At 31.0% G+C, this 14,032-nt stretch overlaps 1 protein-coding gene across 1 annotated transcript; it reads left to right on the top strand.

Annotated features, from left to right (window-relative positions):
- The first annotated feature begins 2,981 nt into the window (after positions 1–2,981).
- LOC132636958 (ethylene-responsive transcription factor WIN1-like) lies at positions 2,982–6,173 on the top strand. The gene is made up of 3 exons (XM_060354073.1): positions 2,982–3,198; positions 4,317–4,545; positions 5,542–6,173. Exons 1-3 carry the CDS (start codon positions 3,119–3,121, stop codon positions 5,836–5,838), a joined length of 606 nt encoding a protein of 201 aa, XP_060210056.1. The 5' UTR covers positions 2,982–3,118; the 3' UTR covers positions 5,839–6,173.
- Positions 6,174–14,032: the final 7,859 nt, after the last annotated feature.

Below are 14,032 nucleotides of genomic sequence, written 5' to 3'. Positions count from 1 at the left end.
AAATTTAAGAATGATTTTATTCCATTCGGACGTATACGAGAATGTTTAGAAGGTGCAAGTTTTGCTTCATTCCATTTCTTGAACTTACACAAATGTTTACAACTTTGTGTATACCACAGTTTACAGGAAATAAACAAAAATACATGCAAGAGAATTATGGTCGGGCTGACATCTATTGGGTCTAGCCGGTTCCTGATTCCTTCTATTTTTTTCGGGGTTGATCTGGCAGCCCCCATATTTCTTCATTCCGAAGCCAGTTCAGGCTATCTCCGGTATAATGCCGTTGGGCACAATTTTTTTATTTTTTTGTTATTGTTCCGGAGCCATCTTCAAATGTTTTTGGTACTTATTGTTGTGGTTTCCACTGCTTTGATGCAACAGTCCCCATTTTTTCCCTTTGCAAGAGTCAATTTTGGTTAGTCTTTGAAACTTAAATTGGATTAGATAAATTCGATATTTTAAAATCAAATATTCAAAAACTATCCAAAAAGTACTAGTATAAGTTGTAATTTTTCTCATATCAATATGATTTTAAGGAATACATTTTAAAATATTAGTAAAATTGCACCTAGCTAGTTTGAATTTCGAGAAGCAAAAAATGACATATAATTGGGACGGAGAGAGTAATTAAAAACGTAATCCATTAATAAGCAAACACATAATTGTCATGGGTAGTTGCATTATTTGCTTTCTTCAGCCTCATTTTCTAGCAAGTAATTGCTAGTCAAAGAACAAAATGTTAACCTAGAAATATAATTATCTAGAGTATGTCAAAGCCTATTACTAGAAGAGAGGTGAAAGATCTAAAGATATTTTTGGTTACTTTTAATTTATAAAACTTTGCTTTAAGTGATGAGCTATCATTATTAGCATTTATCTTCATAGTCACCAAATTTTCAAATTTGAACTGCATTATGTACGTGCATTACTAAAGAAAGAAAAAAGCGATTTACTTTGTTCTTGGCAAAAAGTATGCAACTTATTACCTGTACTTGGAAGTCATTTTCTATATAAAATATTGTTATGAAATCGAAGAAACTGGAACGAAAATTGCGTAGTGAATGAATGATAGCTTTTAGTATTGATTCAAAATAGAAAATTACATTATAAGTAACTAAAGAGAATAAAATAAGGAGAATATACTATTTTCCTTGTAGATACTACCTAAAAGAAAACTAAATATTCTGCAATTAATATATAAATTAGATTTGGAAGGAAAGTACGTATTCTAAAATATTATTAGATTAAAAAGAAATTTTAGTAAATATTCTACCATTAATGTAGATCATAAAGTAGAAGGAAAGAAAATTTTAACATTCCCCTCAAACTTAAGTTGGTGTATCCAAATTGAGTTTGAACACTTAATTTTTCTAGAATAACGCACTTGTTGTTGCTTCTGTTGCGGCAATCAAAAAAGTTGGTCCTCCTCACATTTTGCTTCTACTAATAGTGCATGTGAAGTGACTTTAGTGTCTTTGAATCTGCACACTTTAGTGATATGACATGTTTGTTTGCAATTTTCATGCACGTAACGCATCAAATCTCCACCAACAAAAGTTTTCTGAGTGTGTGTGTGTGTGTGTTTTTTTTTTTTTTTTTTTTTTGCAGTATTGGCAAGGAGGATTGCCAACTTTCCTCTTTGGTGTTTGCATAAAAAATATTGTCAATAAGTTTATCTTGTCTGAAAACTGTTCGTTGCTTTGTGCTTGAAGAATACTTATTAATTTCTGCCACCAAATTTTCAAAATTGAACTGTATTTGTGTTCTGGTATGTACATGCATTACTAAATAAAGAAAAGAGCAACTTACTTGTCCTTGGCTAAAACTATGAAACTTACCTGTCCTTGGAAGTTGGAGGTCATTTTCTATTGAAAATATTTTTTGACAAATGTTTTACGATGTTTATTAATTGGTGAATGAAAAATATTTTTGAAAAAAAAAAAAACACATACTGTAAAGGTTAATAATAATAGCAGCAAATCAGAGAGTTGACGAAATTCTTGAGTACTCAAGATTAATAATAACAAAAAACATTTTCCATGAAAAACATTTCTTTCCTACCAAACACACCGGAAGTGTTAGCTTAAGCAAGCAATGTGAAGTTAAAAATTCAATTAGTTGTAAAAAATGACTTTCGCCGTTAAGAAGTCATTGAAATAGGGTCCGTTAAGAAGTCATTGAAATAGGGTTAATCACACTTTTAATCCCTTGATTATTGATATATTTCAATTTTGGTCCTTGTAATATCTGACTGAGCATATTTAAGCATCAATTAGTTGAAATATACACTGTTGATCCCTTTGCTTGTGAATATTCACATATTTACCATAAAAATTGATCGTTCTATAATTTAATTACTCATGTATTATATTAAATTTGTATTGTTACTTCATGTTTGACGGTAATTTGGTTCTAAAAACAGTCCAGATATTACATACTTCCTACTGAACTAAAAACATATATTTGAATTGATTGAAGGTTAAATTTGTTTCATTGGATATCAAAAGGAGGGACAAAAAATTTTATTTCCCTAAAAAGTATTTTTCTCAAAAATGACTTCCGTTATGCCAAACACATATGAGTAATAGGGTCCACTTGAATGTTCATAAATTGAGAACCCAGGGAAACAGTGCGAAGCTTATGTATTAAGGGGAATGGTCCTATCCTTCGACCCACAATTTACATGGACGACTCGGTAGCTTTTGCTGAAATTTGTAATTGTATTTAAAAAATCACTAAATATATAGAAATATTTTATTGTGAACTCAGTTGTTATTATTATAATATTAATTTAAAGTCGTTGTAGGAACTCATAAACTTCAAATTCTGCTTGAATGTGTGTCTGATTAATGTATATTACAATAGTTTTTAGGTGATGTTGTTAATTGCTATAGTACAAAATTAGTTCACCGACATTTGCACCTATACGTGTATGGTTTAAATCAATTGCCTATATATAGCAATTGCAATTTTGCACAAAAGTCCTATCATATTAATTCATTATTGACTCTCTTGATGTTATTTATATCTTTCTTCTTCTTTACTTCTCTCTGACCATACTTGTTTACTTTCTTGTCAGCAAAATTCTTCAAACAATTTAATAACTCAACTTACAAAAATGGTACATTCAAAGAAGTTCAGAGGTGTCAGGCAACGCCATTGGGGTTCTTGGGTTTCTGAAATTAGACATCCCTTGTTGTAAGTTCTTTTTACGACATACATAGTACTACATATATTCTTCATATATAATATCTCTCTACTAAAATCAGTCAATTTCCGTTGGAAATATTTCTGATGTGCTTTTCCAACGGATTTCTTGATGGAATGTGCGTCGAAAATTGACTGATTTCTAGTAGTGTCATGTGTCAATAAAAGAAAGTTTTACTATCCAAACTAGCAATTCTGACGTGGAATTTACAGGATGGCGACAAAGCGCTAACATAGCGAGTGACTTGTCATAATTCTATGCTAGAATTTGATCATCCGGTCGTATTTGTATTTTATAAGCAAATATTCACTAAAAAAAAAAAAAAGTAGCCCGGTGCACTAAGTTCTCACTATGCGCGGGGTCCGGAGAAGGGCCGGACCACAAGAGTTTATTGTACGCAGCCTTACCTTGCATTTCTGCAAGAGGCTGTTTTCACGGCTCGAACCCGTGACCTCCTGGTCACATGGCAGCAACTTTACCAGTTACGCCGAGGCTCCCTTCATAAGCAAATATTCACTCATTACAATTATTTTAATGTGACAAAAAGTAGTTTTCTGATGTGAAATTTGAGAAGTGGCAAACTGCTGATATATAGCGAGTGACTTGTCATAACTTTGTATCGGGAATTTATATTCCGGTCATCTGTATCTTCTGAACAAATATTCACTCCTAACAGTTAGTTTAATGTGATAAAAAGTAGGTAGTTTTCTGACATGAAATTTACATAATGTTTAATCATTGATATAGCGAGTGACATATCGTAACTCTATGTTAGAATTTAATCCTCCGGTCATTTCTATTTTCTGAGCAAATATTATCATAACAGTTAATTAATGTGACAAAAAGTAGTTATATATCTGGCGTGGAATTTGCCGAGTGAGAAATGGTTGATATAGAAAGTGACTTATCATCACTATGCGTTAGTAATTTGACCTTCTGATCATTTGTATTATCTAAGCAAATATCCACACATAATCCAGCTTACTTTAATAAGATAAAAAATAGTTTTCGGACGTTACTATTATAATGGATAAACATCAATACTGATCATACTTGAACTTAAACCAAACTATGTTTTTTTTTCCATTATGATGTATGTGTGTTACAGGAAAAGAAGGGTATGGCTAGGCACATTTGATACAGCAGAAGATGCAGCAAGAGCATATGATCAAGCAGCAATATTAATGAGTGGCCGCAATGCTAAAACCAATTTTCCAATCACCCAAGATTCAGATAAAGAGTTGAAGGCTAAAGATCAAGAATCATCATCATCATCAATTCCATCACCAAAAGCTTTATCTGAAATACTCCATGCCAAGCTTCGAAAATGTAGCAAGGTGCCAATAATCCTCCTCCCCCACCCCTACTTCGTTCACTACTAGAAACAGTGTTTTTGTGATAGATTTAGTTGGAAATGTGCTTGTCGGGAACTGTTTCTGACGGCTTTTGGTTGAAAATGCTAGATTTTGGGTGGGATTCTAATGGGAATGCATGTAAGTTAGAAACATGCGTTTTTCTGGCAGACTTCCATTGGAAATGTGCTTGTCGGAAACTATTTTCAATCAATGGCTTTTTGTCGGAAATCCTAGATTTCGGAGGGGATTCCGATGAGAATGTCGAAAAAGTACAAGTTTCTAATTGTGGTTACGTTTTATTTGATATTGTTGTCTTTTAGGGTGTTGCAGAAAGAATGATCATATTTCAGACTTTCAGTTGGTAATCCGTTTGTAGGAAGTTAGATTAGATGTCATTTTTTTTTTGCCAACTTTACCAACTAAATTATTGAGTTAGTAAATTTTGGTTGGTAATCCGCTAGGAATGCATTGCTAATATCTAAATAACAAATGGATTACAAATTTGTTAGTAATTTGTTACTAATATACTAACGAATTGGACTGTTGGTAAAATCCACTGGCAATTCATGGTTTTCTTGTAGTGTTTCAAAAGTCTATCTAGAATATTGTATACTCCGTATGTTCAAAATTATGTATCTTACTTTCCTTTTAGTTTGTTGCAAAGATAGCGTTACTTTCTATATTTATTAACTCTTTAATGCTTATATCCCACATGGCATCACTACTAGAAAACCGCTAGTGGAATTTAGCTCGTGCGCCGGTAACATTTTCAAGGAATTTTAGATCGAAAATCCCTTACTTCGAAGAGAAAAGGAAACGAAACAATAAAGGTTCACTTTCATTGGTGCTTCCCCCTACTGACGCGCCAATCCCGCTGGGACATCCAGATATTTTCATACATGTATTACTGCATCATAATTCATATAAAGATATTTCTAGTGAAACTAATGCCTTTCAATTCTTGTTTTTATCATATAGGTGCCATCACCATCTCTCACTTGTTTGAGGTTGGATATTGAAAGTTGCCACATAGGAGTGTGGCAAAAACGTGCTGGCCCTTCTTCTGATTCAAAATGGGTGATGACAGTGGAACTTCAGAAAGATAATAATGCCAAAAATGCTGTTGAAGGAGAATTAAACAATAATTCTTCTACTTCTACTTCCAAGAATTGTGGAGAAATTGTGGAAGGTATAAGTATTAGAAGTGAAATGGATGAAGAAGAAAGAGTTGCATTGCAAATGATAGAAGAATTGCTTCAAATAAATAGTCCTTAATTATATTACCCTACATTGATGTTCAAGAAGATGAGGAGATTTACCAAAAAAACAAGAATTAGAGACGGACAACTTATGTTGTTAGAGTACAACAAAAATCCGTTGTTGATCCTATTTAATGAAAAATTATGTTAGCTATAGGCTATTTAACGAAGAATTTCGCTGCTAATTCCTGTTATTTTATAGTAGATCAACTTGATCAACTTACTAATCTAATGTTTGCTTATCATGCAATATGTGATGTTATACTATTAGTTTCTAAGAATTTAAGCTAGAAGTGCCTATTATGTAAGTATAGTAACAATCAATAAAGTTTGTTAGATGTTCGATTCAAACACGATTAATTTTCCACATATATACGTCGGTATACTTCATTTATCTCATGAATGATACTTAGCAAGAAAGCTCCAATACTGGCAATACAAATTGTGTAATTGCACATGATATTCCAACTTCATTTGATAACATTACACCCCACAATCATCAAGGTTTCCAAAAACTTTCAATATGTAATAGATGATCAATGGAAAAGGATGGCCAATTCAAGCAGTGGTTAGTACTTTGGTAGGCAATGGTCCTGCAAACAAACATATATATATATATATGTTTGTTTGCAGGACCATTGCCTACCAAAGTACTAACCACTGCTTGAATTGGCCATCCTTTTCCATATATATAAGTATAAAATTTAACAAAATATAGGGTTTTCGATAAAACTATTAGGTCTGTTGAACCCGTAGCTAGAACTTCAGTTCTGCCCCTATGCGATGACACATTATTTATAAGATTTAATTTGAAGGAAAATATTTTATTGATAAATTTTATGAATCTCTAAACGCTCTCTACAATCTCCACAATCTCTCTTGTTTTCTCTTGTTATGAAAATAGCTAGCAGCACCCTATTTAGAATTATATAAAACCTACTTTAACTGAAAACAGAAAAACTTATTCTTATATTAATTTGATTATAAATCCTAACTAGACATGAATTAAAATATCAAATCCTAACCAATTTTAATTTCTTATAATTTTGAATTATTATTTTCAGCAGCCTGTATATAATGATAGTGTCAATTTTTATATAATGGTTGTGAGATCTCTGTTTATAATTAATGAAGTTACCTGTCTTATATTTTAAGCAATGGCTAACCTCGTTACTGGTTATGGGTGCTCAAGAGCTCAAGCACCCGTTACTGTTGAAGCCAAACACTATTATTTTATAATAGCAAGACTAGTTCAGTCAACTCTAGCAGCGTTGTTAGTTCTGAAATTTTTTTGCTGCTATAGCGAATGACTGTTATATACTTATAATAGTATTTGACATTTATATAGTACAATTGACTGTTATAAGCAAAAAATATCAAATCCTACGCTTAATCACACTTTGAATAATGAAAGAAAATCTTTATAATTGATACGGTGTATTAAAGTATTAAAATATTTGGTCAAAATCTATAGACCTAGTTATTATTGGTAATCTTAGAGATTCTATTTCTATAAGATGGTTAATTATTATATTACCAAAGCTAGATGTTATAGAAGGATAATTTTACAAAAAGTGTACTGTTATAAAGATGGTTGTTACGTTCTTGATATCGGGAGGTCAAATATAACATAAAAAATCGATTCTAAAAAAAACTTAACTGTTATAGTAAGGTACTATAAATAAGGATGTTGTTATAGAAAAGTATGATTGTAATTCATACAAATATATTAAATCGGCATCCAAGCAATATTTCTATTAAAAATGATTGAGCATCCATAATTTAAAATTTTTGAGTCCGACGCTGCGTTATTATTCTCATATGTTATGAACGGTTGTCTTCATGTCGTTGTCTAGCTCGTAGGTGACTCAAATGCGTAAGAAAATTTACTTTATGTAGTTAAATTAGTATCCTAAGATCTGTTACTTAAGTTACCTTTATATTTTTCTTCTAAAAAGGGTCTTTTGATAAATGATGGGTTTTGGCTTTGTTATATGTAGTGATTAGACCACACTAAGCTGAAAAGATGGTTTGGTTAGGCTTTGTTATATCTAGTGATTAAACCACACTAGGCTGAAAAGATGGTTTGGTTAATCTCATTAATATAGTATTTAATATGTTTGCGACATTGTTATAAATTATGATTTAATCATTACATATTGATTAATTGTACCTTTCTTGAGTTGTCAAAATCTGTCAAAAACAATTTCTGTATGAATTAATGGTCATTTAGGGGCATTATCTTATCGTGTCCCACAAATTTTGAGTTAGAAATTAGTATAATTAATGTTCGTTAAACGTTGAGTAATGGATTTTTAACATGTCAAGGATAATTATGCAGAAATTGTAATGTTGAAAAGGATTATTTAATACTGATGCTTTATTTGATTCATTAAATTAATATTGTGTATAGTCCAAACCATATGTTTGATTTGAAGTTGGATAAGGTTTAATAAGTTTGTTTCTAATTTTAAGTTTGGATATTTCACTGATGACAATAAAAAGAGTTCTTGAGAGGGTACTATGGCAAAGTTGATAAGTAATCCAGTTATATAGCTGATCCTAATATTATTATATTTTAAATAAAATTTATATCCATTAACTGATATTGTTAACCAAATAATAGATAAACAAAATCCTAAATTTTATATCAGTATTAAAATCCTAATCCTCGTAGCCAAACCACTGAAAGATTTTTTTTTTTTAAGAAAGAAATTGTTAGAGATATCAAACAATTGGAAAATTAGTTCATCGGACAGAGAAAGCAAAATTAGAGGAATAAATAATTGTTCTCTTAAAATTTGGAGTTAAAAAGAATATACAACTCACAGAGTGATAATATGTACTTTGATATAATAGTTGGCAATGAAAAGGAAGTTTGAACTAAAAGATCTAGACAAAATTAATTATAGTCTATGATGTTTTATTTTCTAAATCAATTTCATGAACATAATAATTGCCTATGTTTAAGTGCAATATAATTTCGAGCTACTATAGTTGAAAGTGAACTGGGTAGGTTTAATATTTTATTTTTATGTCCCACATTTCCTCTTCAATTATCAAAGCCTAAGTGAAGCATTTAATTTATTTGAAAAAGACCCTAGGCTACATCACCATCATTAATTCATTGTTGAACCTTTATGTGACACATGCTAGGAATTGAGAATAATTAGTCTCAATCTTATTGAAAAGTCATCACAAAGCACTATTTTATGAAAAGTCATCAATCATAAATTTCTTCTAATGTGAACGTGAAAAAATATTACTTTAAAAAATAATGTGCATATATACAATAGGTAGATATTGCTTGAAAATAATAAGTATAGATTAGTTTGGACGACAAAATAAAGCTTTAACAAAACCACCAGAATTTTAGAGCTAAATTCACTTACAAAATGAATTGTGAAATAATGTGCATATATGCAATAGGTAGATATTGCTTGAAAATAATTAGAAGTATATATTAATTTGGACCACAAAATAAAGCTTTAATAAAACCACCACAATTTTAGAGCCAACTCCACTCACAAAATGAATTGTGCCTATAGACCAATACCATTTACATATGTAATGCTGTATATATAGTGCCAAAGGTTTTTGGTTTTGATATGATGGATATAATTTTCTATTCTTAATTAGAGTTTTAAGTTCGAGCTTTGGATAAAGAAAGAATCCTGATAGCAAGCGCTTTTCTCTTTTAATGAATTTTACCAAGTACGAATTCAAATTAATTGGCGGCCACAATGTAAGTATTGGACACCAGGTAAAAAAAGGGGGAAAATTACGCAATGTGGTAAGTATTTAGACTGAATTTACGATATATAGTTATAGTTTAAAAAATACGAAATGTAGCTATATTTTGAGTTTTTTTAGCAAATACACACTCCACACACGTAATTGTATGCGATGATAAAACTCTTTCGCGCGATTTCAGCTGATACAATATGCACTGATATACCTACAATTAGCACAACTGTATGCGCCGATACTGCTCTTTCGCCCAACGCAAGTCGTTACAGCTCTTCGCGTGCGTAAATATATTGTATACAGTATGCACCGATATAAAATTGCTACATTTTGTAAATATGCAAATTAAGCTACGTTTTGTAATTACGCTCTAAACTGTAGTTACTTATAAAATTTTCTCAAAAAGAAATCCTCCACGCAACATTGATAGTACATGCATAACGCCTTGTGTTTTGGCCTAAAACTTCAGGACCAATTACAATGGACAATAGGACCAGTGCTGTGTTTTTTTTTTTTTTTTTTTTTTTTTTTTTGTTTTTTTTTTTTTTTACATTAATTAAGCTACAAAGAATTAATTTTTGGGACACCAATTTGAGTTTTCCAGTTACATCGTAATTTTTATGGCCCCTCTTTTTATTTCTGCACTTGGGAAACCTCGTAGGCTACTAGTACAGGCATTTCAATTTTTTATTTTTTTTTAATCTTCCTCAACTATTAGATGCTCCATTATTTTTAGGGGCGGAAAATTCATTGAAGTCCCTCAACTCTTTTGGTAAAAAAAAAAAAAAAAAAAAGAACTCCATCGACCTATTGAATGGTTCAAATTATAATCTTTGTATAACTAGTCCATGAACTAAAAGACCTATTAATTCATACTTTCTTTTAGGTGAGAAAATAGGTTCATAGTACCACAAAACACTAGGATGATCCAATAGTTGTGAAGTGACGTAGAAGTTCCTAGAGATAGATTAAAAATTTAAACGTGATGAGTTTGAACAACCTAGAATGTTCTTAGCGGTGAATTTAATATACTTTTGAAATTCTATATTTGGATTTAATTATTTGTGTCAATTTTAGTAAATTTTACATATGAATATTTATACTCGCATAAAAAAGATACTAGATTTGATTGAACATGCAACGAAGAGCTGCATCCGCCATTTGAGTTCCTATACTCCACTCTACGCTTGACTCATACATATCTACAGAGCTAACTCCTATAAGTTTCCTGAACATTACTTAATCGGGTGCCACAATAGATCAGACCTGATCATGAGTGAAATGGGCCGAATCTAGCCCAAAAATCTGAAGTAATTTTGAGTATAATAAGAGTATTTCACTTGTCCAACTTGTGTGCAGTTTGTGCAAAGACATACATAAAATTGGAATACAACAAGAGAAGAAGATTTGATCCAACTTCTTTAGATGCAGGAAAGGCCTACAACAACAACAACAACAACCCAGTGAAATCCCACATCGTGGGGTCTGGGGAGGGTAGAGTGTACGCAGACCTTACTCCGATCAAGGTAGGACGGCTGTTTCCGAAAAGATGCAGGAAAGGCCTAATTTACAAAAATCCAGACTGTACATGTAGAAACTGGGCCTGAGTTTCACTCTTCTGGGTCCCAACTTCTTTTTGGAGGCCCAATTGCGATTCAGAGTTCACCTTTTCATGTTTCTTAAATATTTGAGAAGTAGCATATCTTTTCTTTTTAAGAGCATTTATTTTTTTTGTTTCTAGACAAGATACAAAGACATGGTAAGTTTAATATCATGTACAACTAGTTAAAGCTATATAAGTTGATATAAAAAATCATTTTATACTGAGCAATTTAACTGATTTTAGCAAGTTGTTAGCCTATTTCTCAAGTTACTAAATCAGATTCGATATATAAACTACATGTTGTGTAGGTCCACCTCTGATAGTGTGCAAGTTCTTTACACTATCAGTATACAGAACTTAAACTCACTTAATTAATAGCCGGGTACCTTCTTCGCTTAGCAAATTAATATCAAATGCTTCTTTATAAACAAAAATAACTCAGCAAGTTGTAGGACAATGCTTATCCATCTTATCAACATTCTTGTGAACTTAATGACTACTATTCACTCAAATCTCAATAATATAATTGCTCACCAATTTGGTCTGTCAGATCAATTACATATACAATAGGGTTTTATGATCTTAAATATCAAAATCCAAAAAAAAAAAAAACAATTACATATTAGACTCTAGCTAGCTTCTTTTGAAATAGAAAGGGCTTAATAAACTGTTGGAAAATCATCACTTGGTAGTTGAAAAGTCGTTATTGAAGATTGGGACCAAAAGAGAAGTGAAGAAACTCATACATGTTAGCTACTTTAGATGGATACAAAGATATGTTCAATGACAACTTAGAATAATAATAAAACAATATGGTCCAACTCTTAGTTTTCTCTTTGGTCTAATATCCAATAGAGAATTATACAATTTTGATCCCTAAATTAGTTGTAAATTCTAATTTCAATCTTATGATGAAATATGTAGTTGATCATATTTAATATTAAATTAATCAAAATGCACATATTAAGTCCCTTTATGTATTAAACATCTTTAGATTATTTTTAGAACTATATTGTACTCAAATATCGGATAATGACAAAGTTAATATAAAACATGAACCAGTTAATCATTACAAAAAATCGGACTTACCGATGAAGATTTTTATAGCTAAACAATAAAAATCCATCACTAATTTTATTTAACGACATATTAACAACGGCTTCAAAAATTCATGTTAGCTACGAGTTATTTAGTGACATGGCAGTGACGATTTTGTAGATAATTTTTGTCTCTTTTGTATGAATAAATCATTAAATTTGTAAGGATTCACCAGCAAAAGAACTAGAAGTGCACACACAGTTCAATTAACTAAAAGTTATATATATATATATATATCGTGAGGACTAAAATTATAATTTGTCACAGGGACTAAAAGCGCAACATTTCCCTCCAAATAATAAAAAGAACAAAGGACGCTATCTAAAAGAATATGCTTTACGTGCTACTGTCTTGCTTTCTCTAGTGGGATAAGCTCACAATAAAAGAAAAAGTAAAACCATAGGGAATTAAACTATCTCAAAGAATATGCTTTGTTGGCTCTTTTCTTTTCAATCACTATTTAAATCTCATCCTATAAGTTTGTGCACGTTTTATTTTAAAGAAAGTTCTTGAGGATCTTTAGAGAACATGCCATATGGATAAAGCATAAGATGTCATTAATCTAATCCAAGTTGTCCGTTCATACATATGGTGTTTGAAGCTAATAACAGAGTTAAAAATTCTAACAATAAATTTGAAAAACATAAGAATACCGCAATTTCTAATTAAAAAAAGATTTAGAATTTGACATTTATAAATTCGGAATTCTAACTCTTTTGAGTTATTAGATTTTGAATTAAATAATTATTAAGACAAATATAAGATTTGGATTAATTTGATCAAACTCGTACTTTTAATTATACATTCGCCTCGGATTTTAATAAGGGGATTCAAAATAATGCTGAAGGCTTTATCTTGAATTTGGACGTAGCTACAAGGACGTAGGTACAATCTAACTTTCCAACCATAACCACTATGGTAAGTTGATTTTTCTTGTTAGTCATAGTCAAACTGCTATTAGATACTTTTTCCATTTTAGTTTATGTGATGTATTTTATTTTTAGCTAGTTTTAGAAAAATGATACATTTTTAAATTTGGAAATAATTAATTCTACTATTTCCGTTTTACTTTAACGAGAAAGTTTTATAACCATAAAAATGTTATGGCGATTTAGACCATATACGTTATGTGTCCATTTATTTCTTAATCCGTATCGATTCAAACTATGCCACACATGTATTGAAACGAAGGGATTTAGACCATATACGTTATGTGTCCATTTATTTCTTAATCCGTATCGATTCAAACTATGCCACACATGTATTGAAACGAAGGGAGTACTCTAAAAGCTTATGGAAATCATACAGGAGTTAGAGCCCGTTTGGATTGGCTTACAGCTTAAAGCTGTTTGCAGCTTATAAGCTGAAAAAAATAAGTTGGGGTAGTCCAACTTATTTTTTTTGGCTTATAAGCTGTTTTCAGCTTATAAGCTGCTTTAGATAAACTAAGTCAAATGGGTCCAATTATTTTTTTGAGCTTATTTTAAGCATAAAATGACTTTAAGCTGACCAGCCAAACACTCAAAAAAGCTGAAAACAGCTTATAAGCCAACTTATAAGCCAATCCAAACGGGCTCTTATTATTTGAAAATATTTTAAGCTATTAATTATCCTTCCAGTGGAGTGAATCCTCACTTGACTAGTTAAATATTACCATAACTATTTACAAAAGCATGCCCATTTAACATCAACAATGGTTATATTAGTTCAAAAACAAAATAAACATCAACAATAAAGCCAAATCCATACTTGACTAATATTT

Source organism: Lycium barbarum, chromosome 4, assembly GCF_019175385.1.
Source record: "Lycium barbarum isolate Lr01 chromosome 4, ASM1917538v2, whole genome shotgun sequence".
Taxonomy (NCBI): Eukaryota; Viridiplantae; Streptophyta; class Magnoliopsida; order Solanales; family Solanaceae; genus Lycium; species Lycium barbarum.
The sequence above is the reverse complement of the archived record's forward strand: the minus strand, read 5'-3'. Positions and strand labels throughout refer to the sequence as shown.